Source organism: Leguminivora glycinivorella, chromosome Z (genome assembly GCF_023078275.1).
Source record: "Leguminivora glycinivorella isolate SPB_JAAS2020 chromosome Z, LegGlyc_1.1, whole genome shotgun sequence".
Taxonomy (NCBI): Eukaryota; Metazoa; Arthropoda; class Insecta; order Lepidoptera; family Tortricidae; genus Leguminivora; species Leguminivora glycinivorella.
In genome coordinates this window covers 23,972,587-23,999,290 of record NC_062998.1, presented here as the reverse complement: position 1 = coordinate 23,999,290, position 26,704 = coordinate 23,972,587, and the positions used below count along the sequence as shown (strand labels likewise).

At 35.6% G+C, this 26,704-nt stretch overlaps 1 protein-coding gene across 2 annotated transcripts in view; it reads left to right on the top strand.

Annotated features, from left to right (window-relative positions):
- The first annotated feature begins 236 nt into the window (after positions 1–236).
- LOC125241269 overlaps positions 237–26,704 on the top strand; it is a 42,242-nt gene continuing 15,774 nt past the window's right edge. Inside the window, exons 1-13 of one of the 2 annotated variants that reach the window (XM_048149658.1) lie at positions 237–374; positions 2,004–2,072; positions 3,242–3,381; positions 5,515–5,563; positions 6,386–6,561; positions 7,404–7,466; positions 9,724–9,781; positions 12,639–12,880; positions 19,636–19,693; positions 20,598–20,653; positions 21,714–21,726; positions 25,176–25,213; positions 26,324–26,369. In XM_048149658.1, the coding sequence (XP_048005615.1) occupies positions 339–374; positions 2,004–2,072; positions 3,242–3,381; positions 5,515–5,563; positions 6,386–6,561; positions 7,404–7,466; positions 9,724–9,781; positions 12,639–12,880; positions 19,636–19,693; positions 20,598–20,653; positions 21,714–21,726; positions 25,176–25,213; positions 26,324–26,369 (1,044 nt within the window). In that variant the 5' untranslated portion in view covers positions 237–338. The remainder of the gene's footprint in view (positions 375–2,003; positions 2,073–3,241; positions 3,382–5,514; positions 5,564–6,385; positions 6,562–7,403; positions 7,467–9,723; positions 9,782–12,638; positions 12,881–19,635; positions 19,694–20,597; positions 20,654–21,713; positions 21,727–25,175; positions 25,214–26,323; positions 26,370–26,704) is intronic. The other variant, XM_048149659.1, reaches the window with a different exon arrangement.

Sequence of the window (26,704 nt, the reverse complement as noted above, 5' to 3'; positions counted from 1 at the left end):
GCGCGAGTCCATACTTGAAGTCGCGCTTGACGTATGGACTCGCGCGCGACAAGGCAAGTTGTGCTAAAGAGTCTGATGTAACATGAACGGAGAGTAAAATAAAACTTGTTTTTACACTTCTCAGAACATCTGGCTTTGTATTGAATAAAAACTTAATTGAAATTACTCAGGCGAAATAATTGTTTACCTTTTGAATCATTCTACAAATTAATTTCATGCTCTGCACGATTTCTATATTGAAGTGTCGCCAATGCATTTAATTGATTGTTTTAGCTGTGGATAGTCTAAATGGACGTTAAACTCTTAAGCAGTACTTAGTATTAAAAAAACATATAATAATGACGAGGAAAATACTTATTTATTTTGCTTTTGCGGTAAGTTTATATTTAACCATTATTTTACAACCTTAATTTTAACTAAATACATGAATGGTTGTAAGTGTTACAACTCGAAGAAGATGACATGATTAAAGTTAAGTTGTCGAAGATATCGATAATTGTGATGTTCAAAATCAAAAGTTAAATTAACGGTTGCCGAAAAGGACTGTCTAATTGGAACGGCACACCAGCTGAGTAACAACCTACAACACGATACTGTTTCATAATAAACATTATTATAACTTTAATTAAGACTTTCATGTTTCTGTTCATTAGTCTAATTGCTTGCCTGCATTGTAACATAAAGGTAAAATTATCAATTTAAAGATTAAAGTAAAAATAGACTTTAATGACTACTGATGTGACTTGAAGCCTGTCTGTTTACGTAACTAAGTATGTACCTACTTACCAGCAGCGGCTGGTCCATACAAGCCGATTCCCAGCGGCTTGCCTAAAATTGATTAATAGTAAAGTACCTAATGTTAAGGTAGGTTTCTTTTTGCTCAGTGTTGCCTAGCAGAAATTTTCACCAGCCGCCACTGCTAAGTACCTACATAACATACAAAGAAGCATACCTTACTTGTGTTAGTGGTGTTACACAGTCCAGAAATATATAAAACGAGTATAAACTGCATAATTATATATCAATCTAGTTGAAGCTAGATCATTAGAGTAGGTAGGAGAGAGTAGGTAACAGTGACTCGACGGGGCACAGTGACTAAAATGTCACACAAACACTTGTACGCTTGTCAAACGTTCCATTCGAACGCTTTTCCCGCGCTGCGCCAATCGCCACCACCCTCGGACGGTGATACTGAGGTATTTTTTTTGCGTTGAGCAAGGCAAAGAGGATCGAGTATTAGTACGGAATTATAATATGTCTTTGAGCAAGGTAATGTTAACGTTAATTTTGGGATCGATAACAAACCCTGCAATGTGGTATCTAAACTTAAAAATATCCCTATACTTATAGGTATGTGCTACGTTACATTGATATTGTAAAAGAACAAGAACCTCGCGGATCCGTAAGATTAACACCAACCTATTTTCCGATAATCGAAAACAATCTTTAGTAGAATATATGATTAATAATGTAGTCATATGATTTATAGTCTCGCACTTTGGCAGTCTGGTTTTTCATAAGCATTCCGGTTGGAGAACAGAAAAAGTAACATTTTTATTTCTACGTATTTCTAAAGCCTGACCAGAAATATACGACTACGCGCCAGGTTGCGGAATTTCATTAGAACTATTTTCTTCATACTAAACTGAACTGTCACCGCATACGTCAGAATAACAGCGCCCTCCTGATAATAGTCATACATTTCTGGTCAGGCTTTACGTAGTTATATTATAGTTTTGGATAAGCAACTTTTCTTCAGAAATATTGGGCTCCAAACAAAAGTGCATGCTTTTTTTTAAATTTTGCGAGCTTTGTTTTCAGAAACGGTAACGATAGGTATACTTTGTAAAACAAGATACATTCGACTAGTCACGTATAACCGTATACAAAGTTCGCGTACCTATTACTCGTACCTTAAACACATCGGCATTATCAGAATAGGTACGACAGATTGGTTTTTGTTTTAGACTATAAATATAATATATACTTTATACATTTTGCAGAGTTGTAGCGCTGTAGTTGCCGACACAATGAGATCCATGGACCAATCATATTTATTTGCTCCTAAAGAGGTAGGCACAAAATAATTTTGTTTAGGTACTTACCTATGATATGGTTTTTAATACATTGGCTCATAAAACAGGAGTACCTAATGAATTGTAACCTCGTAGGTATGTATCGTAGCGGTACTTTACCCGTAGGTAAATAGATACCTAATTACCTACTGAGACTACTCATTGCAAGATACAATACATAAGATGTGCTCGGTGATGCGAAACTTATATTTAAGACGCTACAGGAGCGAAAATGCTAAAATGGAAAGGGCCCCCCTTTCAATTTGGGAGTTTTCGTTAAATATACTAGTATTGTTAACTAAATTTATCAAAAAAAAAATTGTCCATTCAGTGTTCTGAAACAACTTGGCTAAAAGATATTGCGAAAAAATCTTTAAAATCGAGGTTCCGCTCTCGACTGTTTCCTCCTTCAAAATTTAATCAATGGTAATGAAATTTGAAAATCTGAATAACAATGAAAATGAAATTATCTGTGTCAGACCGTTTAGTTTTTTTGGCTAACTGTTAGCAATTTTGAATACCACATTTTTTGCGCCATACTCAATAAGGCCGTTTTTGGAAATTTTTGATGGGCTTTAGCGTCTTTAAAAATAAGAATGTCAGAAATATCAAAACGGTGAGACACAGATAAAAATAATAATAATCTGTGTTGAGAATTGACCCCTCCTGTATCGTCTTAAGTAGTCAAAGTGAAATTAATCTCAAGTTTTATTTTGCTATATATACTTACTCGAACTTAAATCAAAATACAATAAAAAGATGTTACATATTATTGCAAAGCAAATCCATTGCCACGTGATTTTTATGAAACCCAAAAACCTCAGCCTACCTAATGATATTCTAAGCAAACGAAATAGGTATTTCGAATACAAAGTTGCTCTAAACAGTTAGCTCTAGTTATATTCTAAAAGTAAATCCTTATAAATACGTAGGTAATTTAAGCTACATCTATTGATGCAAGAATTTAGTGAACTGTATGTAATGTCTTCGGTTTCCGTGATGAAATAAAACTATATAAGCGGATATTGCGGCATGTAATGAATTTATAATTATTCATCCCGACGTTACGAACCCTTTACCACATTCGTAGTTAATGGTAACAAAGTGGTTTAAGTAATCCCCAGTTATGGTTAATAAGTTTTAATAATTAAGAAAACATCTAACAGTGGAGACTTCGCGAAGGCCATAAGTACTGGCGTGCGTCAAAAAATCAAAAGCGGCCAGAAACTCACCTAAAGGCTCGCCTCCTACATCCCAAGCTAATGAAAATGATGACTGCTGTGAATCAACCCGAAGATGGAGTAAGGTACTTCATAAGTCGAACAATGCTTCATATACCTAATGTCATTTAAGTAATACCTAGATCCATATCTTAAGTTCTCTATAAATATGAATAGGATAAGCAAATCGCCAAGTATATTAATCGATCTGGATCTGCTAGCGCATCGTAATTTTTATACTTTACGATATCGGCACCGATGCGATACATGGTTAGCAGAGGGCGGAATTGTTCATGGCAAAAATCAAACGTCAATAGAGTTGGAACGTTTAATTTTATCGACTATCGATTAAACTGACATTATATTTACCAAGCGTATCTTTATTTAATTATTAACAAAGCTAAACGTCAAATCCATAAGTAAACACAAATAGAAATCTATTTATGTCTAATTATTTAAACATTACCTACAGAATAACATTTAAATAAAAGTCAACATAAAACGATAGTTTTAAAAAGTATTGCATTATTAAACCTAAGTTTTAATAATACAACCTTCATTCAAATCACGTTACCTTATTTGAACAAATTTTCAAGCATTTGCGATCTCAACATAAAATGGTTAATGTTATAAAATGGTTAATATTAACCGTTAATCAGAAATGTAAAAGGTGACTGAATTTATCGATAGCCGAAAATGTCGATAAAATTTAAGGTTCCAACTCTACTGACGTTTGATTTTTAACCCCCGACGCAAACACGACGGGGTGTTATAAGTTTAACGTGTCTGTCTGTCTGTTTGTCTCTCTCCGTGTGTGTCTATCTGTGGTATCGTAGCTCCCGAACGGATGAACCGATTTAGATTTAGTTTTTTTTTTTTGTCTGAAAGGTGAGTTAGTCGGGAGTGTTCTTAGCCATGTTTCATGAAAATCGGCCCACTATGTCGCGGTCGGGGGTTTTACCAAAATTTTAACTTTGTGGTTATATTTGCCGTTAGCAATTCCGCCCTCTGATGATTAGTTCAGTTAGTTTTGTCCCTTTCTAATCCATTATTAGATTTTTATTACGATTATTAGCTAATCCAGCGGGCGTAGGATAAACTTTATCGCAACGGTGCGTCCCTAACGCACTTACAAATACTAGTACTGCAAAAAGGACGGCCTCTAGTTATATCGTTTATCACGCGACCGTGCTTGCCTGCCTGATTTATAGCGTTTATGTATAATGCCATTAGACTATATCTGTACACATTGTAGAAATCGTATTATGTATCGATGTAGGTACTCGTAAAGTTATGTGTGCAACTGTACATAATTGGGTATTAAAGCACTCGTGTTACCTTATTATGTAACTCGCCATTAAACTCGTTTCATAAAAGAACACTAAGCCCACTCACAATATTTCATGAGAACCGGTTGAAAGATGCAACTACAATCGGCGTATTCGTATAAGCTGAAATAAGTCCTTTTCTTCCATTCCATCATTTCCATCCTATACTCCACTGAACTCCGTCGCCATTATTTCATATAAGTAATCACATATTATTAGGATTCAATTGATAATTAGTGTGGATGGAGATTTACGACAATACAGGAGGGGTCAATTCTCCATACAAACGCTGTCGACTATTTCTTCCCTGGTTTTTGAAGATAGAGCAATGATTTTTTCAACACAGATTATTATTATTTTTTTCGGTGTCGGACCGTTTTGATTTGTTTGATATTCTTATTTTTATAGACGCTGAGAGCCCATCAAAAATTTCCAAAAACGGCCTTATTGATTATGGCGCAAAAAAGGTGTGGTATTCAAAATTGGTAATAATTAGCAAAAAAAAACTATACGGCCCGCCACAGATAATTTCGTTGTTATTCAGATTCTCAAATTTCGTTACGATTGATTAAGTTTTGAAGGAGGAAACAGTCGAGAGCGAAACCTCGATTTTAAAAATCTTTTCGCAATGTCTTTTAACTGAGTTGTTCTGAACGGACAATTTTTTTTCGATAAATCTAGTTTAACACTAGTTAAGTATATTTAACTAACATTCCCAAATTTCGCGAAGGGCTCCTTTCCATTTTAGCATTTTCGCTCCTGTGGCGTCTTAAGTGTAAAATCGATTAATTTGTGCGAAAGAATACCTACAAATAAAGCTCATCCATAATTCAATATTCTAAAATCATCTTTACCTGTCTATAAAATAACAAATATTGGTTATCATTTCAGATATGACAATGCAAAACATAGAGTAAACAGGGGTCAAAATAAAATACGGGTAATTTTTTTAATACTTGTATGTACCTACTCGGACAGACTATCTAATTTAAATAGTCCACATTTATTTAAGTTTTGAAAGAGAAAAATCAGTCGATTTTTTTCATCTGAGTTTTCTATTTTCCATGTCGCACATTTTTTTAATCAACTCATTCAGTCAAATTAATTAGATAGATTATAATATTCTTCAAAAAATATATTTATTCGGCATCGAAAATTATAGGACTTGGTATTTTTTTGGGTGCTATAAGTTTGACGTGTCTGTCTGTCTGTTTGTCTGTTTGTCTGCCTGGCATCGTAACTCTCGAACGGATGAACCGATTTTGATTTAGTTTCTTTTATCTGAAAGCAGTTAGTCGGGAGTGTTCTGAGCTATGTTTTATGAAAATCGGCCCACTATGTCGCGGTCGGGGGTTTTTTCAAAATTTTAATTTTGTGGTTAATTTTTAATTAAAAATATTAATATATTTTTAATTACTCAGATACATAGGTAGATAGATATATTATAGTTATACCACATTCAGAGAGGATCTAGCCAAATGTAATCGACAGTTTTTTTCTGAGTATTTGAATATGATTAGGTAAAGCTTTCATACTTAGGTAAGTACCAGCCATCAATCAAATAACAGTCATTTGAAACGTACAGTTTTTTTGTAACTAGCTTTATCGTCCTAAGACCCTCAGTACCCTGACTCATTTCTGCACTGTTGAATTTGAAAGCAACAAGCTAACTATTTAATGAAACAGAACTACTTTTGTAAAAATTTAAATAAACTTCATTGCCACTGCCACATCTCTAAAGGCTGTATTTTATGAATTTTAGAAGAACAAACTACGTGAGGGATACACAAGTTTTCGTCCCGCGGGAGTCCGTAACTTACCTTGGACCCGTACCAAATATATTGCACGCAATAAACCGGAGTCCTCTCAGTCTCTTATGAAGGGTTCTCAAGATCGGGACGGACAGATCTACGGAAATCTGGACAATCTTGGGATAACGTAACTTTTGACTACTAACTATTTTCTTTCTGGTTATAACATGATTGGTTCCTTATCATTTATCATCATGCGTGTCACGAAATATAGTTAGCTATAGCAAGCATCAATTCTTTTATGAACACAGTAATCCGAAGTTCGTTACAATGAGCGTTTTTTCAATTAACTAAAATGACAATCATCATCGATTAACCACAAAAACGAAGCAGAATATTTATTATGTTCAGATTGGTGCTGTCATCAAATGGGGTTAGGAAAATATGTGAGCAGGACAAACCCACTCAGCTAAACTCAATAGATGTTAACTGATACAAACGGACTGCAGCCCAATTATTATGGGAACCGCACTCCAAACAAATCGTAGTCTAGTTGAAGTAATAATTAATCGCCCATAATTTATCAGAGCATAATGTAAATTATACTGTACTGTACGATATTTAAAAAGTAAACAGACTGATGAATTTCAATTTCACGGCTTTCGTGTACCTAATTATATTATATTATCGTATATTGTACGAAACACAAACTAACGAATTAGAGCGGATACCTACAGCCTAGCTATGTTTACGCACTTAGTTTATAAGGAAGTTTCAGTGGTACAAACTTATACGCACGATAATGTTCCCTACATTTGGTTTTTCTGCCTTACTGTTCCCTGGCCGATACTGAAATTTATACGCGCGCGTGAAAAAACCGCTATAGGTAAATGCCGCGTGAATGATTTAAACCGCCCTTTCGAAATACATAAGTAGGTAGAATAACCCTACTCACTTCCCCTAAATCAATCTATTTCTTCGTTGTTCTATCCGCACCGAATTATTATACGAACTACCATTGTGTTTCAGATATGGTAAAACGAACGAAAGATTAATGTATGGCGTCAATAGAAAAAACAACCGGATATTTGAGTAAGTAGTAAGCTCGGTAAATATCCCCTATATAAGACGTAAACTTGTTAAAAGGAACCCTTCTCCTAGTCTCACACTAGATACTTACATGGATATATCGCGGTTGATATACCTCTACAAATAACAGTAGATAATGCAACTAACGAATAATGCGAGCCATTTTATATTCGTAATCGATGTTAAAGTGGGGCATTAGGCATTTCTATTTAAAATGGACCTACCCAATTCAGACATTGTTAAAGCCTAGACAAAAATAGTCTGTTTGGTTACCGCAATTTTTGAATGCTTAGTGCAGCGGTTCTCAAACTTATTTTCCCATGGAACCCTTTTGGAAACCAAAATATCTGACGGAACCCTTAAATTAAATACTTAAATGAAAAAAAAAAGTTTGTTGCAATCTTTATTTTAATAAGTGTTGAACTATCCGACTAGAGAGGAGAGGTGTATTTTCGATTTTTTCTCATTGTTACCAATATTCACACGGAGCCTCAGATAGGGTTCCGCGGAGCACACTTTGAGTATAGCTGGCTTATTGTAATGTAAATGCGTTTCGAATTTCACACTATCCATTTAATGAGTTGGGGGTCATTTGATCTGAAGCATATCGCAAAACTGTGCGTAGAAACTGGTTGAAGTTTGTAGTTTAAATTAAATTTAGTTTTTACCAAAGCACTTGGAAACCACCAACCAGATTAGAGAGCCTTAAATGTGGATTGTAACTAAATAAATTGGTTACTTGATAATAGCACATTACTATACAAGTGCGTAAAAAAGAAAGTACGAAACGAGTGGCGATAAATTAAAACACGACCGGAGTGTTTTAAATCGACACGAGTTACGAATTTCCTTTTCGCACGTGTATCGTACGACGCTTTTCAGTACAGATGAGTCTCCGAAGTTTCAACCTGGCATATAATTAACCACTTCTCGCACTAGTGCGTAAAAAAACACCATCTGTACTGAAAAATAATATTTTAATACAGTTGCTCAAAAAGTGCCCGTTTTTTGGCTGTTTAGCGTGCGAGAAGTTGGATTTTACGCACTAGTGCGTAAAAAGTATGCGTTCCATTTTACGACTACTGACCGAGCTGTTTTAATATTAGTCTAGTTTACTAAGACGGAATAAAACTATAAACATACTATTAAGGGATTCAATATTTAAAACATTGATATTTCCTTATATTTTAATGTTTACTTTTAGTCATATTAAACATAATTTATAAAATGGTTTATATTTTGAAAAAATAGGTCATAATGAATCACAAATACAGAACATGAATGGAACGAAACGTCAAAGTACGCACGTTCAAAAACCTTAATATGTTACGCGATTTGTCATAATTATTTAATGTTATTTGCAATAAATCGAGGCATAAATGGGCCGATTGAATTAAAATATAAGTTTAATTATATTAAACAATCGTCCCAAATCGTAAATGTTTATGTTTATATGGCACCCAATGAAATAAATGGAACTTATGAGCGAAATGTCATTTGATATTTGCCAGCTGCTTTTCGGTGAAGGAAAACATCGTGAGGAAACCGGACTAATTCCAATAAGGCCTAGTTACCCTTCGGGTTGGAAGGTTTACCCTTCGGGTTGGAAGGTATAAATAAATTGTGTTGGATGAATAGCAAAATCGAAAGTGTGGTGCATGCAAGTTTAAAAGCTTCAAAGATACGCCTCTGAATTGTCAAATAATGCGTCAATGTCAATGCGAAAATTGAGAGTTCGGATTGTTTATCGTTTTATTTCGTTGTAGTAGTGTTTTTTCGCAACTGTGTTAAAAAACGTTGTTCGTCACACGTGCGAGAATCTCATTCTTCTCGCACTTATAACGAAATGTACTATTTCGTTTAACTACGCTACAGTAAATTATAATTTCTAAATTTATTAACTATTTTACTTTTTTATTTACATTGTGCCTTTAATATATAAATAAGTATATAAATAATGTGATTTACAGCAAAAACAAATATATTTCTAAAACTTATTTATTGATCTATAGCAGAAAATATCAACTTTCTCAGAAAATATCTATTCTCACTATCAACTTTTTATCAATGGCATCTTTTTCCTGTAGAAAAAACAGTTATATGTACTTTAAAAGTCATCTGCCATAAATATGTCTCAATCTCAATATTACTGGTGATATTTTGATGTATCGGGATATAATTATTATTTTAATAAAAATAACACACGGCTTTATTGCATTATCAAAGTTCGTTTAGGTACATCTATTTTTATTGTTTTCAGATTTATAAACACAAAACGACGCAAATTATCTTCGGGGGCTCGAACAAACAATAAAGAGGTATGAGTATAGGCATGAATTTTATATGTTGAATGTAATGTATCTATGCAAATTCATATGGGCGAAACCCTAAAAACTACATCTACTTCGGTAGGCTCGTTCGTCACCTTTGCGTTCTCTTGTGTGGAAAATGGAAGATTAAGGGCCCATTTAGACGGTACGAGAACTCGCATAAGAGTTTTATTACATTGCGGTATTTGATGTATGTGCAAAATTGTATGCAACCTCAACAGCCCGTAATGTAACTAAAATCGCATGCGAGTTTGCACGCCGTCTAAGGGCCCATTTATACGGTACGAGAACTCGTATACGAGTTTTATTACATTGAGTATTTGATGGCTGTGCAAAATTGTATGTAACCTCAACAGACCGCAATGTAACTAAAATGGCATGCGAGTTCGCACGCCGTCTAAATCAGGCCTAAATCAGGTCTAAGACTTCCTGTGGCGTCGTACGCCACACACGGCGCTTCAAACTTCTATAATATAGCACAGTCTTTGTAATCAGTGCACAGCGTCTCTTATCATACTAGACTAGTGGCTATGTTTGTGACCTGTAACACCTCGCTATAAGATTAATAATCATAAGCTAAACTTCAGACTTTATGGTCTTAAGTACTAAGGTACAGCGGGGCAAATCTCGACTGGGGGGCAAATGTAACTGGTCCATTTTTTCCATGTTTTACACTGTTTGCATTATTATATAGAGTGTCCACCGGTTGTATAATTATTATGGTAGGCGTGTTCAGTGGATACATGTAGGTAGAACTCAACATCATAGTGTAATAATGAAAAAATGGATTAGTTACAATTGCCCCCCAATCGAGATTAGCATTGTACCATATCACTATTTAACATTTTTTAAAAATTCATATAAGAGGAACAGAAAAAATATTTTAGATGATATTTCAATGGAATTGGTTGAAAATTGTAACCTGCATTAAAAAAAAAATCCGGACGTACATAAAAGCTTTTCGCCCTAGTCGGAACGGAGAGTCGGAGACATCCCTGACTCTTCGGTCATTGCGGTCAATCCGATAATGTACCTATTCGTTTTTGTTCACATAAACTGTAATTATTTCTACTTTTAAGAAAATTTATAGTCGTTATTCGTATAGGTGCCTCTACTAGCGTTTCTATGAGATAGGTAGGTTATATAGCACAGAATTATATTTAGATAGAAGAAACAAGTTCATCTATTTGTATGGCGGTCGAGCGTGTCAGATTTTGTACTTAAGTTGTTACTTGCCTGTGATTTTAAATATGTCTCAGGGCCTTGAGTGCTCATAAAAATTGACGCCCGAAAGCTGCAAGCTGCGATTAAAAATGGACAACTCAGTGGATTTTACTGAGTTCATTTGACACGCTAAGTAGATACGTTTGCGTGATCTGGTATGTATGACATCTGTGGTATATAGGTACTGTAGAACCTACCTTGCTAGACATATTAAGCCTATTTGGTGATCTTATTTTATATGTATAATTTAATTAAATTTAAACATTCTTACGATGAAATATTGATTATAACGATTAACTTTTACATACGCTGCCTCCTGCAAGTGTTGCAACATTGTTAGTATTAATCACGTGGTTTCAAACCCTTTTGTCCGGGTATGCCTAAGACGCTTTATGACTGAGTCGCGTTATGCCTAAACTTCAAGCAACAGGGGCATTAAGACTATGTAGTAGACCGACTATTTCGCTTTTTGCCTAATGGGTAGACTGCCTGTTTAGCCGAATACCTTAAACGTTTTATGACTTAAACGCGTTATGCCTAAACTTCAAGCAACAGGGGCATTAGGACTATGTAGTGGACTGACTATTTCGCTTTTTGCCTAATGGGTAGACTGCCTGTTTCGTCGAATACCTTAAACGTTTTATGACTAAGTCGCGTTATGCCTAAACTTCAATCAACAGGGGCATTAAGACTATGTAGTAGACTGACTAATTCGCTTTTTGACTAACTCTCGAACTGTCATCTTCGCGTTTTGCCTAAACTTCAAAATTATAAAATAATTCGTTACAAACTCAGATTTTTTTTGTTTTATCTTTGCTGGCCACTTAAATTTGAAGACAATTTTATTGGTACTGTCAAGTCTGTCTGTATTTTACGTTAGTAAAATAGCCACCGACCATGGATATAAAAGAAAATATTATTTTCGTCACCAATAAAAAAGGCTCGCCTAATCTGCTCCATGCTGGTTTTTCCTACTCAAAAAATAAAAATAACAAAGACGGAAGTACTTTATGGCGGTGTTCTAAAAGAAGTGAGTGCAGTGCTTCGATTAAAATAAATTCAAAAAATGAGTTTTTTAAAAGTAACTGAATATACATGTAGTCAGAATTTCGAGAAAAATTAGTATTTGAGACCTAGAGCGATCTAGCTCAAACATTTTCAGTCCTAACGCTTTTTAGCCCTAATGTATATTAGGTAGACCAAATGCGTTTTAGACCTAAAGCGATATAGTTAAAAACAGTTTTAGACCTAACACTTTTTAGGCCTAATTTATAGGTAGACCAAATGCGTCTTAGACCTAAACGATATAGTTAAAAACAGTTTTAGTCCTAACGCTTGTTAGGCCTTATGTATAGGTAGACCAAATGCGTCTTAGACCTAAAGCGATATAGCTAAAAACAGTTTTAGACCAAATGCGAATTGGTCCAACAGAAATGGGGAGATAATGATTATTAGGAAAATAGCATTTAAGACCATAGGCTACTTAGGCTATATATCGACAAAGGCCAAAAACGTTTTAGGCATACCCGGACAAAAGGGGTCAAACAAATATTTTTATGAAAAGTAAGTATCTAATTAATAATTATACAAGTATCAAATTAAATATATATCTATCTTGCAGGAAACAAATCCAGAACTCGAAAATGCACGTAATGTAGATAATCCTCTTCCTGAAAATCGACCTCCTTCAGATGACATGGAAAACCTTAATTCTGGAAATCTCGTAGACAATAACCAAGATCTAGTTGAAGATGAGATCGGCCGAGACGTGGAGCCGTTAGAAGATACGCCCAAGTCTGCGGCATCGTACCCTCACACAAAAGAATCACTAGTTTACGGAAATTTAGATAATCTTGGCATAACGTAAGACTTTAAAAAGTGATTTTTCCTAAGAGTTTAGAATGATTCACGGCTATTTTCATTAGACTTATATTGACCGGAATATATACTTACCGTGATTACCTTTTTGATTTTTGTCGAGCTCCCGCTATTTCGACGCAGTTGCATGCATCATGATCACGGAATACTGACGAAGGCGAGTGGATGTGAAAGTTATAACACTTTAAGTTCTCGCGCTTTGTACACATATTTAAAGTCACACACAGGTCGAACGCGATTAATTAACATTATTTTTACATTTTTTCCCAACGTTTCACTGGCCGTGGTCGCGGAAGACTGACGTCCCAGCAAAGTGTCACCGGAGATGTAAACAACACAAAACTACCCGTTGGGAAAAAAGGTAAAAATAATGTTAATTAATCGCGTTCGACCTGTGTGTAACTTTAAAGATGTGAAAGTTGCGTAGACAGCGCGCGATCTACCCTCCTTTGCGCGCGTCGGCTGCGTTCACTTTCAGCGTTACTACTGGTCGCATTTACACTTTGATAGTTTGAAGCCATCCTCACAATTGAAATTCGTCAGTTTTCCATGATCATGATGCATGCAACTGCATCGAAATATTGGCAGCTCGACAAAAATCAAAAAGGTAATCACGGTCTATATCCCGGTTGTTAGACCTTCATGGTCTATGGGTTATGGACTGATGACAATGTCATATTTGAATTTGTCTCGGAATAAATTATCATGTATTTTCTTTATCTCATATATCTCTTCTTCACTTTCATAGAACGATAGGTCACTATCCATATCTAATTGTTTTTGTTCCTTGAAACAGACAGATTGTACATGTCCCTTTGTGTAGCATTTTTTGCAGTATAATTTATTTATTATTTTACATTGGTTGGCTTTGTGGTTATCCTTTCCACATTGAAAGCATGTAATATTCTCCTTCGGATGATTATAATTTCCTTTGTGTATTAGTATCTCTATTGTATGTATTTCTATTCTCATTGTATGTACTTGTATTACCATTGGACGTATTATTACTGTATTTCTTCTTCATTGATATTTTGTTTATGTTAGGTTCTATTTCTTGTCCTATTTCTCTGGTTTCAGATTTTGATGTTTCAATAGCCAAAGCAATCTTGACTATGTCGTCGAACTTTGTAACAGGAGACTCTTGTAGAAGTTTTTCTTTTATTTCATAATTGCGTAGTCTACGTATGAATTGGACACGTAGGTGCGTATCAAATGTAGCTTTTCTTGCAATTATGGCATATGAAATTGCATTTACCTCCTAGTTCCTTGAGTCTACTACATAATTCGCAATACTTTCGCCCTCGTGCTGTAATCGCAGGTAAAATTTGTGTTGTTGCGCAGGTTCAGGTGCAATTTGGTTTTTCAATATCTTTACTAGTTCGTCGTACGATTTTTATTCAGGTGTATTCGGCGCTGTTATATTTTTCAACACCTGGTAATGTTTCGGCCCGATGCAGTTTATGAAAATTTGCAATTTTGTATTCGCATCTGTAACGCCCTTAAGAGTAATGTAATTTTGTAGCCGTTGTAAGTAACTATCGAAAGATTCATGTATTTCATCGTAAGGTTGGAGTGTAATTCTGTTATGGACGAAAAATTACCTTGATCATCAACAATCAACCATTAGCACGAATATTATACCCAGAAAAAGCTACACCGACAACAACTGCTATAAGACTAGTACATTACCCAAATTTTCTAGCTGGTTTTGACTACAATATTAAGCTGAAAAAACAACTGAACATGCAAATGCCGATTATATGTCAAGACTACCTAATTCTACAATTACAGCAAAATATACTCTTATAGACAACGATGCATTTTACTTAAATCAGATTTCAGAAATGCCAATAACATTACAAGGAATTAAAAACGCTACAATGAAGGATGCAGAATTACAAAAACTTTACACGGACATACAATCGGGTAAAGAAGACCCTAACCGACTTCATGAATTCTATTTGCAAAATGGCTGCATTTTCTATGGTATAAGAATTGTCATTCCAAAAAAACTACAACCGCAAATACTACATGAACTTCATTCAGCACATACGGGAATCATTAAAATGAAAGCTTTGGCTAGGAGTTACATCTGGTGGAAACGTATTAACGCAGACATTGAAGATACAGTACAGAAATGCAAAGTATGTTGTTTGATTCAGAAGAAACCTACAAAAGTACCAGTACATACTTGGGAATATCCGAAAGAGCCATGGAGCCGAATACACATTGACTATGCCGGACCGTTCATGAACCATTACTTCCTGATTGTTGTGGATGCGTATACGAAGTGGTTAGAAGTAATACCGACAAATTCCATTACAGCTTCAGCAACCATTAAAATTCTAAAAAAAATATACACTACATTTGGCTTACCAATTACCCAAGTTTCCGACAACGGTAGACAATTCCGATCAGAAGAAATGCAACAATTCCTTAAATTAAATAGAATTCAAGCCAAATTTACTGCTCCTTTTCATCCTTCGACGAATAGCCAAGCAGAACGATACGTACAGACAGTGAAAAGAAAATTGAAAGCAATGGCAAATGAAGATGGTACATTACAAGACAAGCTACATAGATTTCTAACGATGTACAGGAAAACACCAAACAGCGCAACTGGTTTGAGCCCCGCAGAAATGATTTTTAAAAGATTATACAGAACAAGGATAGACTTAGTCAAAAGAGTACCAGAGATAAGGATGAAAAATGACAATGACGACAACAGAATGAATAAGGAATTCAGAAGGGATAAGGAATTCACTACGACGTTGAAGTAGAAGGAAAGTTATATCACAGACATACGGATCAAATAAAAAAAACTTCATGCAGTGGTGACGTCCCGTACATATACTTACCCAGGCCAAGTCCAAATACGATAGAACCTACACAAATTCAACCTGATGTCGACACTGCTGTACATAGTAGCCCTGAAGACGCTGATAACGCTGAGAATGCACCAAGCCCAAGTAAGCGGCAAAGTGTCGTGCCTGATTCAGGATCAGGGATGTTACATGTACCTATGGATGCACAACCAAAACTTCAAATTTCGCAAGAGGCTTCGGTAGATACATCACCGGAGACAATTTAAAAATACTACAGAACCCGTACTACGCCTTAGCTCGAGAATCAGAAAAGCACCTGAACGTCTAAACCTCTAACCTGAACTTTCAAGTCATTAACGAGGGAGAGTGTTAGACCTTCATGGTCTATGGGTTAAAGACTGATGACAATGTCATATTTGAATTGACTTCATATTATATTGGGTTGGTAAGAAAGTAATGAGCGATCGATTGAATTCCACATAAAATTTTTGAGAGAGTTCTAGAATCTTCTATGGTCGAAAGTATATAAAGGGCGAGTCGCACAGTTTCTCGTCAGTCATTCACTAGCTGTCGCCGAGCTAATATAAGGAAGAAAATGGACGAATTAAAAGTGTATGTAAGGCATTGCTTACTATATGAATTTCAGTCTGGCCATTCAGCCGCCGAAGCAGTGCGTAATATATGTCAGCGTGTTGCTCCTGAAGTTGTGTCTGAGGCCACGGCAAAACGATGGTTCCAGCGGTTTCGTAGTGGCGACTTTTCATTATCAGATCAACCTAAGTCTGGTCGACCGGTGAAGATTGATGTAGCCAAATTAAAAACCTTAATTGAAGGAGATCCGAGGCTAACGAGTCGTACAAATACAGTGTTTGGATACCGCACGAACTTGATAGAGATCAACTAAACCGCCGTGCCGATATCTGCATACAACTTCTATCTTTTCGCCGCACATTCAACTGGTTGGACCATCTTATCACTGGAGATGAAAAGTGGGTCTTATATATAAATCACACACGCAAACGTCAGTGGCTAGCTCCAAACGAAAAAGGAATAGAGGCACCAAAAACAGAGCCTCACCCGAAAAAGTTATGCTGTCCGTTTGGTGGGATATTCATGGTATTATTCACTGGGAACTCCTACCAAGTGGAATGACTGTTACCGCATCAGTATACTGTAATCAGCTTGAAAATGTAAACCAAAAAATCTGTCAGAATCGTCCACAGCATGCTAAAGTTTTTTCTTACACGACAATGCTCGCCCACACATTGCAAAAGTGACTCGGCTAAAGCTATTGGAGCTAGGTTGGAAAGTGATACCTCATCCACCGTACTCTCCAGACTTGGCACCTACGGATTCCCAATATAAATCTGAGCTATCAAATAAAACACATTATGTATTCTTAGATTATTATTTAATATAATTAGATATATAACACCGGTCAATATAAGTCTAATGATTTTTCCTAATTTAATACAGCTTGGGCACTAATATTCTGAAAGATATTTTCGGTTAGTGCCATAGTATAATAAATTTACAATAAGTACATTCCGACGCATCATTTTACGCGATATAATTCGATTCCGTTGTTTTACACTAATAAAATTAGTGGTTTAGTTTTTGTATTGTCTATTAACCATGTGTACCATATATTTCATTAAAACAATTAAAGATTACATTACTGAACGTATCATAAAAAAAAAACTTAACTTTTAATAAAACTATAACTAAACTAAAACTACCTATAACATAAGACCCTAAGTATAAAAAATTGCTTCTAAATCTAAGCCGAACGGTAGGGTGCCCAGAAGGCTGGCAGCATTTCCGCGCTGAACGGCAATGCCGATGCTCTGGGCAAGGTATGCCCCAGCCTTCCCGTCACCCGACGCGTCTATAAGACGTTTAGATATTAACGTATTAACCATAGTATTTTTTTAATGATAATATTAAATATTAGTACATGTTCATTTTCATGCGTAAATTTTTTCAGGATAATTACATAATTATATCAATAGTATTTTATAATAAGTGCCTAACAACTATATATATATATATATGCACATGCTCATTTTAATAAGTGAATTATTTAATATATAGAAATTTAAATACTTTTTAAAGCTAACCAAGGATTCAATTCCGTTTTATACTGAAACATAAGTGATTGGTGCGCTCAAGTAGATAACGTCGATGTCTAAAGATTTTTTTTTCTATATGTATCTAAATATATTTGATGTCACATCTGCAGTGTCCATCTCCGCTATGATTGTTTTTTTGACTGGGAAGATAACATTTTCGGTATGCCCTTGATATATTGATGTAGGTATAAGTTGGAGTGTTGGATGTTGGAGCGCCTGGAGTTCCTCTTGAACACTTTAAACTTTAAATAACCTAACCACAAAATTAAAATTTCAAAAAAACCCCCGACCGCGACCTAGTGGACCGATTTTCATGAAACATGGCTAAGAATACTCCCGACTAACTCAGCTTTCAGACAAAAAAAGCTAAATCAAAATCGGTTCATCCGTTCGAGAGCTACGATGCCACAGACAGACACACAGTCAGACAGACAGACAAACAGACAGACAGACAGACAGACAGACTTACACACAGACAGACACGTCAAACTTATAACACCCCCTTCGTTTTTGCGTCGGGGGTTAAAAAATATCATGTGTTTTGTTTTTGTTTCGGAGTATATTTTTGGGTTGGAATACGTATCTGATTCAAAGCACGTTTCAAGATTGTAGATGGTTTGAAATAGGTAACCCTTAGAGGGTCGTGTCAAAAAATAAATAAACAGTGAAAATGGGTTACCCGTTTTATTCACGTTTCAGTCAGGTGAAGGTGTTATAGGCCGAACTTTGTCTGTAACGTATTTACCTAGGCGGGTGACCTGGACAGGTTCAGGGCAGTCCTTGTTGTGGTAATTTTATTCTACTGCACATTTGTCCAAGGCTTCTCCATCTACACACTTAGGGCCTGCTTCTTGAATACCCACGATGATATGTTTGTAGGGCAGTCATAAACTGCATTATATAATTATAACGTATTTATTTATAACATGAAGGAACCGAAAGATTTTAACTACGCATTTCTGAGGGCAAAATAAAGATAAAATTTATATGACGTCAAGAAAATTTCAAAAAAAAAAAATTCTTTTGTAATTTTTTTTATTTATTTTTTGGATGTATTTTCACATAAAAAATAATTATATTCGTAAAACGCACGTAAAATAAACATTTACATTTTTTTAATACTTTTTAGCAGTGAGTTGCTAGTTATATTTTGACATCTACCAACGAGGATAGTTAGATTATGTCCCATGAACATAGCGTTTTATTCCGAGAAATAATAAGTCATTGTTATTTTTCTTTTAATGCGTATAACTCTAAAACTAGGCAAAATCCAGAAAATTTTATATGATGTTAAAATTATTCGGTGTCCTCATGTTACACCGTGTATAATTTCTATAATACTATAGTTTGCAGGTTTCGTATAGGTTTGTCTTCAAGGATAGTGTCTTAACCGAATTTTCATATCTTAACCTAATTAAATAGCATAATACAACACAATCAAAGTCACCCCCTTAGGGAACGAGTTTCGAAAAATCCTTAGTGCGCCCCTAGACTTTAAAAGTAACCTACGTGCCAAATTTGGAATCTTTAGCACCAGCGGTTTGGGCTGTGCGTTGATTTAAGTCAGTCAGTCACTCAGGACTTTGCCGTTTATATCGAATTTCGGGCTTTGACGTGATGAGAGACATGCTTGATTTTGGCAATCATGACAATGGCTACTCAGCATTGCTTGTGCAAAAAAACTAACACGATATCATTTAAAATAGGTACCCATGCTATCATAAGTAATTATTATTGCATCTTTACCGCCATTGCTGCTAATGTAGACGGGCGTATTTTTCAGATATGGAAAAACAAATCAACGAATATTGTACAGTCAGAGTAGAAGAAATACAGTACTGGTATGTTGCATAAGTTTGTGTTAATTAAACTTAAAATTACGCATTGGTTTTTTTGAACTTGATCAGAATGGATCATTAACGTTAAATAATGACAAACGGCTTTTAGAATAATTACATTAAAAAAAACATGACCAGTTTTTAGGGTTCCGTAGTCAACTAGGAACCCTTATAGTTTCGCCATGTCTGTCTGTCCGTCCGTCCGTCCGCGGATAACCTCAGTAACCGTTAGCACTAGAAAGCTGAAATTTGGTACCAATATGTATATCAATCACGCCGACAAAGTGCAAAAATAAAAAATGGAAAAAATGTTTTATTAGGGTACCCCCCCTACATGTAAAGTGGGGGCTGATATTTTTTTTCATTCCGACCCCAACGTGTGATATATTGTTGGATAGGTATTTAAAAATGAATAAGGGTTACTAAGATCGTTTTTTGATAATATTAATATTTTCGGAAATAATTGCTGATAAAGGAAAAAAAAGTGCGTCCCCCCCTCTAACTTTTGAACCATATGCTTAAAAAATATGAAAAAAATCACAAAAGTAGAACTTTTTAAAGACTTTCTAGGAAAATTGTTTTGAACTTGATAGGTTCAGTAGTTTTTGAGAAAAATACGGAAAACTACGGAACCCTACACTGAGCGTGGCCCGACACGCTCTTGGCCGGTTTTTCTATTTCCAGGAACTTCTAATTATTTATATTATAATCATATGCTGTTTGTTTTCCTGTGCAATAAATAAATAAATAAATAAGTTCGTGTATATATTATATAATTAAGTTAACTAGTTTTATTTGAATTCAAGTCTTTATTTATATTATTTAGTAACTCTGGCCTCGAAAGTCGCACGTTTTATGGCTAGACCACCGACCTTATTGAGTAGAGTACATGATTCGCTCTTTTCAGGAAACCTTACTGAGGCTGTTAGATCAACCATCGAATTCCAGAGACTCGAGTCATAAGTAAGTCCTAACTGAAATGTTGTCCAAATTACCTACTTACCAATATATTTTTAATAAATACCCTAAAATACATTATTTAAACTAGTACCTAAATACCTTTAAAGGTACCAACACCAACCTAATTTATAAGTACCTTAAATACTTAAAACTAACAAAAATAAAACTAAACTACGAAGTACGAACTAATAAATCAAACTATTTTTTATTTATTTATTTATATGAGCCTAGTCTAGACTGTCCCACTGCTGGGCAAAGGTCTCTCGCTTCCCTTTCCACGTATTCCGGTCTTGATCCGTTTCCCACCAGATCTCATCAAAAACGTCAATGTTATCTCGCCAATAACGTCGAGGTTTGCGTGTGCTTTTTGGAGCGCAGTATAGTGTTATTAGTGTTTCTGATGCGATCGGTCAACTTCACGTCGAGTATATTACTACGCTCCATGGCGCGCTGACAGACCTTGAGGGTGGATTTCTGAACTTTTGTTAAAGACCAAGTCTGTGCTCCATCGTCACTGGTCAGGATGGGTAGAATGCACATGTCCATGAGCTTTCTTTTTAAAGATATTGGGAAGTCCCTTCATGGACCAATTCCTGGCACTACCGGTTCGTCTTGCGACCTCCTTGTCCTGTCGTGGCTGAAAAGAGGCTATTTGGCCCATGTAGTGTATTCTTGGACATATTTCCTCCCTATTCCATAAAATTAGTCATGAGCTTGGTCTTTGACATGTTCATCATTAATTCCACCTCACCTAATATAAATCTACCTATTAAATAAATCCCTGTTCGGCAATGCCGATGTGCTGGGCAAGTTACTCGTGTGCCTTAATTGCCGGTGTCAATGGCTGCATATATGCGCCGCTTGAGATGCTTATTTTTAATATTTTTCATAAGTTTCATATTAGATTTATTTATTTATTCGTTTGCTGAAAGACTAGGATTTATAAGGGTTTTCTTTTATATTTTTAAATGTACTTATTTAAGGTTTTTGTATATGAATAAAATTTACACTAGGGCCGAGAAAACAATGAGGTACAAAGACATAATAAAACTTTATTTTTCAGGAAACCCCTTGTTGTGAGTATCGTGAATTGTAGCACCACAAGATTTTGACCGATAAAAATACTTTACCTAAATAGTTTTATGCAATCGGTTTTTAGGAAAGGCCAAAAAGGCGAGTGGAGGAACAATTTTAGACGAAGCCGAAAATTGTTAATAAAGACGCCCTTTTTGTATGCCACGCACTTACCTAAGTAATTTAAATAGTTTCCAAACTTTGACATGAAACTTTCTTGAAATACTTTATTAATTGATGTACTTATTGTATTGTTACCCAATTTTCGTTTTTATTTTGGGATGAAAACTGAGATCAGTGTCCCTTCGGCCACGTATATAACCGGAGTTTTGTAACCAGTTACTTACATAAAAAAAAAAAATGATCCTCATAGGATACTGGTATCCAAGCACTAGGATTTTTACCTTTACTGATTGTTCGTAACTAGTATCCAGTAAGGAATAAATAATACTCTTATGAAACCATGAGTGATCCGGACCCATGCTTTACCTAGGACCTATACCATCTTATTTTTTTGTAACTGAAGATATGGTGTAGAATGAGTGACGAGTTTTGTGATGAGAAAAGAGTGAAAAGTACCAGGGCAACAGAAAGTATTAGGAGTTAGTCTATGCTTAATTCATTATATTCGAGTTGCAAAGTTATGCCCGTTTCACACGAGGGCAGAGCAGTGGAGCAGAATAGTAGGCAGCACAAGCTGAGACAGAACAGTACTATACTATTCTGTCTCAGTTTGTGCGTTCAAGTTGTAGCAGTACCGTGCTGCCTACTGTTCTGCCCCACTGCTCTACCCTCGTGTGAAACTGGCATTACTTGCAATAAAATATATTCTTCGATATTGCGTCTTCAAGAACCTCAACTTAATGCCGCAGACACGATATCACGTCCTCAAGAACTCGAACGTAATGCCGCGGACGCGATATCGCGACCTCAAGAGTTTGAACGTAATGCCACGGACGCGATTTCACGTCTTACCTATGATTTCTGAGCGGTTCTACAACTGTATACTATTATTCCTCTTTTTCACTTGATACATATTTTCAAAAATAAATCAAAAGACTTTATAACGAATAATAATTTATTCTAATGCTGATGAAGTTGTCACCTGCACCAACAGTAAAACACTTTTATAAATATTTACTATATCAGCAGTATGGGATTGATTAAAATCCATGACGGCAGTATCGGAATCAACCACATTGCTCCAGTCCTCAGCATCCACATGCTCCCTGCAAACCCGTGCTTGAAAAGGTAGGTAAAAGTTAAACTTTGATAGTAGCATTGCCTTTTGTAAATAAGGTATTGGGCGTAAGTCCATCATGGAGCACGTTGGGAATATGCATTCATTGGTGCCGCATACCGCTCTTTTTAAAGGGCGACAACTGAGATTATTACGGCCATAGAATTTAAAATAACTCTACATCGTTATTAATTTTATTAATCAGTTATATAGATTACAATGCATGAAGAAGGAATGACGTTTCTTTGTCATAATCATGACACAAATAAACAACACACATTTCATCACTACTGTTAAAAAAACTTGTATCTTCGTCTGTCAATGAAAAGAAAATTGTAGTAAGTATGTATGGAATGCATATAGACTTACTGCGTTTTAACTTTGAGAAGCAGTATGCGATACGAGATTTTTTCAAAGTAGTGACGATTTACATTTTATCAGATTGCTAGTAACCAGTGTGTCTTAGGCCGCTGTACACCATCACAGAAAAATTATTATGCTTATTATCCAGAAATTAATTTGACATTAATTTCGGTAATTTAATTTCAACGTATGTAATATAATACCATAGTAATGTTAAAAAATCTAGTCATTTCCGAAACCAAATCAGGTAATTTGAGATCTGGTCATTCGCGTTTCTGGTATGTACTTTGCGTCTAAACGCACCGTTCCGTAGTGAAATAAATCAAGAAAACTAGGAATTAGTAAATTGCCAGCAGTTAATTAATATCTAAAAGAATATGGTGATATTACTTCAATACAATGACCAACAGTGATTTCGTTTTGATAAAGTTCCGATATTGCGTCATTGATCTCTTCGTCAATTTCTTTGTACTCTCGGCACAGTTTTGTTTTTCTCTTGTGGATAGTAATCGTTGTTTTCTTTTTTAGTATATCCAGCAGATGAGCCAATGTCGGTCTTTTTCGTCCGATATATCGGTTCAGGCGAGTATGCCAGCCTTCGATGTTGTTTGTTGTTCGTATTTTAGCTGCAGAGTAACAGCAGTGTTTTTTGAAGTCAGTCTTTGCCATCCATTGTTTACGAAAATATTTGTTGAACTTAATTATATCATCTCCAAGCGGACTTTTCTTCATGATATATTTGTACCCCTTTTTAATGTAGACTTTGGATAAACGTGCAAGGCCAGCACACCTTGCTACATGCCTGTAGTTTCGTCGACGCCATGTATTGTATATAATTGTTTAAATTCACTCGGGCACGACTTAAAAGTACCATCAGCTAGAATATGCTTGTACTTTACAATCGATGCAGGGTCTTTGGAACGAAATAGTAAAATATTTTTTTCGTCATCACAATATTCCGCCAACAAGAACTTTCTGGTTCGGCTTCTACGGGTGATTTAGACCTCAACCTTGATGCTCCCAAAACTTTATTTCGTTCGTTGTACAAACCAGTCAACATTTTGAAAATTAGGGATTTCTCGTACAATATCGAACCCTTCACCTTAACTTGTCTAACTCCTTCAGAATTCTATTATTCGCAAAATCTTGTTTGCAGGTTTCGTTATGCGTCTTCAACTTTACTTACCTCATTTTTAACGTTAAGAGTGATACTGCCGGTACAACCCTTATTAATATTGTGACAAAGCCAAAAGGTTGAATCATTGGAATAAGCTTTTTTCCTATGGTACTTACGACCATCGCTCAACAGTGCTCTCCCTCCTCTCTTAGTATGAATAAATTCAATTTCAGTCATTTGGGATATTACGCAACTGAAATTATTTTCTGTACTTAATAGAAGATAAAAATCATTAACCACTGTTTTTAGGGTTCCGTAGTTTATCCACTGACATTGATAGGTGTTATGAAAACGTCAGTTATATAAAGAATGTTGAGTGCCATGATATCAAAAGAGGTTGATAACACCATACCTGTCTATCTTTCAAGCAGTTACCTACGAGGGCTACGAGAAATATAAAGTACTTCCTCGTAATCATTAGGAAGTTTTCTTAGGTTGTAACTCGGTTACGTGAAAGGAAAAAAATATATCACTTGGATACCAGTATCATATGAAGATCATTTTCGCGGCCGAAGGGGATCAGCGTGCGTAGCCGAATGCACAAACGCTCACGATAATATCTCCTTCGTAGCTGTCCTGTCTCTATCGCTCTTATGTCATAAACTCATAAATTATAATGCAGTCAGCATTGAATATTGTTAAAAAATGTGCTCAATTTTTTCCATTCTAAGGTGGTGATTTATAGAGATCCCAAAAGAAAATTAAAGCCGTGAGTATAATTATTGAATTAATCAAAATAGGTTATGGTAAAAAAGGCATATGGTCACTTTAGGTAATATGTATAACTGTGTACAACAGCAAAACCATGACTGTACACAATAATTCAATTATTGTTTTTTTAATTACTTTGTTCACTATTTCATTAAGTACATCATAGCAAAAACTTACAAATAAACACTTATACTAAAAATCTTACAAATAAAAACTTATACTACTTATCTACAAATAAAAAATTTGGCTCAGATCGTCGCCAGTGCCGCATTAGTGCGTTTTCACATTATCCGATCCGATATCGGATGTTGGAAGGATTTCAATAGAATAAATCCAAGATGGCGCCTGTAATATATGGGATATAGGGCCGACATCCGATATCGGATCGGATAATGTGAAAACGCACTTACCCCGCAATACTTATCCGCTGAGCGAAATACTGGCCAGCCCTCTGGTCACCAGATGCGTCTATAAGCGCCTCATAGAGGCGACGCACACTAGGCCCCCACGGCCGGCCCCAGGGTTTCAACCCCAAACGCCGCAAATATATAGCTACTGCCGAGGTTGGCATACTTGCGTCGTTTGAGGTCTTCAGCCGAGCCGTTTTTTAAATTGAACTGCGAGTGTAGCGAGTGGTTCGAAAAGCGGAATACTGAGCGTTGCGAGGGTTTCAAGGTGCGAAGGTGAAATTTTGCCACCAAAGATAGGTATAGGTTAAGTAAATTCTTTAATGTTTTTTTTTTTATATTCACTCGGTGTTGTGACAATGTGAGTGTATCTTTTTTAAAATTTTTCCTTACACCAATACAAGGAAAATACTAAGTGTAAAACAACAGTAGGTATTAAAACATTTATAAAACCTTCATTTAAAAGTCAATTCTACAAGCCAGCGTACGATGTCAAGTAAAAATTTGTATGTACCTCAGTAAATACTTTGCAGTCTAGGTGATGAAATGCAACATTCTTATCCATTTTTGAAAGAGATGCTTTACCAGTTGGTGTGGTGAAAAATATTTTTACAGGCTATAAGCGGTGTCACTGTATTTCTTACATAACTTAAATCTCAACATCAGTTTTATATTACTTAAATATCCTATTTTCCTTTCAGTAAGCTCAAGTTACCCCAGCGGTTTTATGCGAATAAAATAACTCAGGTAACATTTAATTAAGCAATTGCTCCATATTTGTTGTTTTTATGTTACCAGTTAAATTATTTTCCCTTGATTAGATATTCAATTACATTGTACCTCGTGTCCGACCAAAACATGTTTTTTTGCCGAAATCGAAACCGAAGCTTCTAGGGTCGGGTTGGGATCGTGGTAACTCAATTCAATTTCCGTAATTACCTACAATCGGTGCCATTTTTACCAATACAAATATTTCCATAAGCAACCATAAGTATTTAGTAAAGTCGATTCAATTGTAAAGTCTCTCCTTCGCCTGGGTTTTGACACCTTTTCGGAAAAATCACCCAAGTTTGGAAACGTAA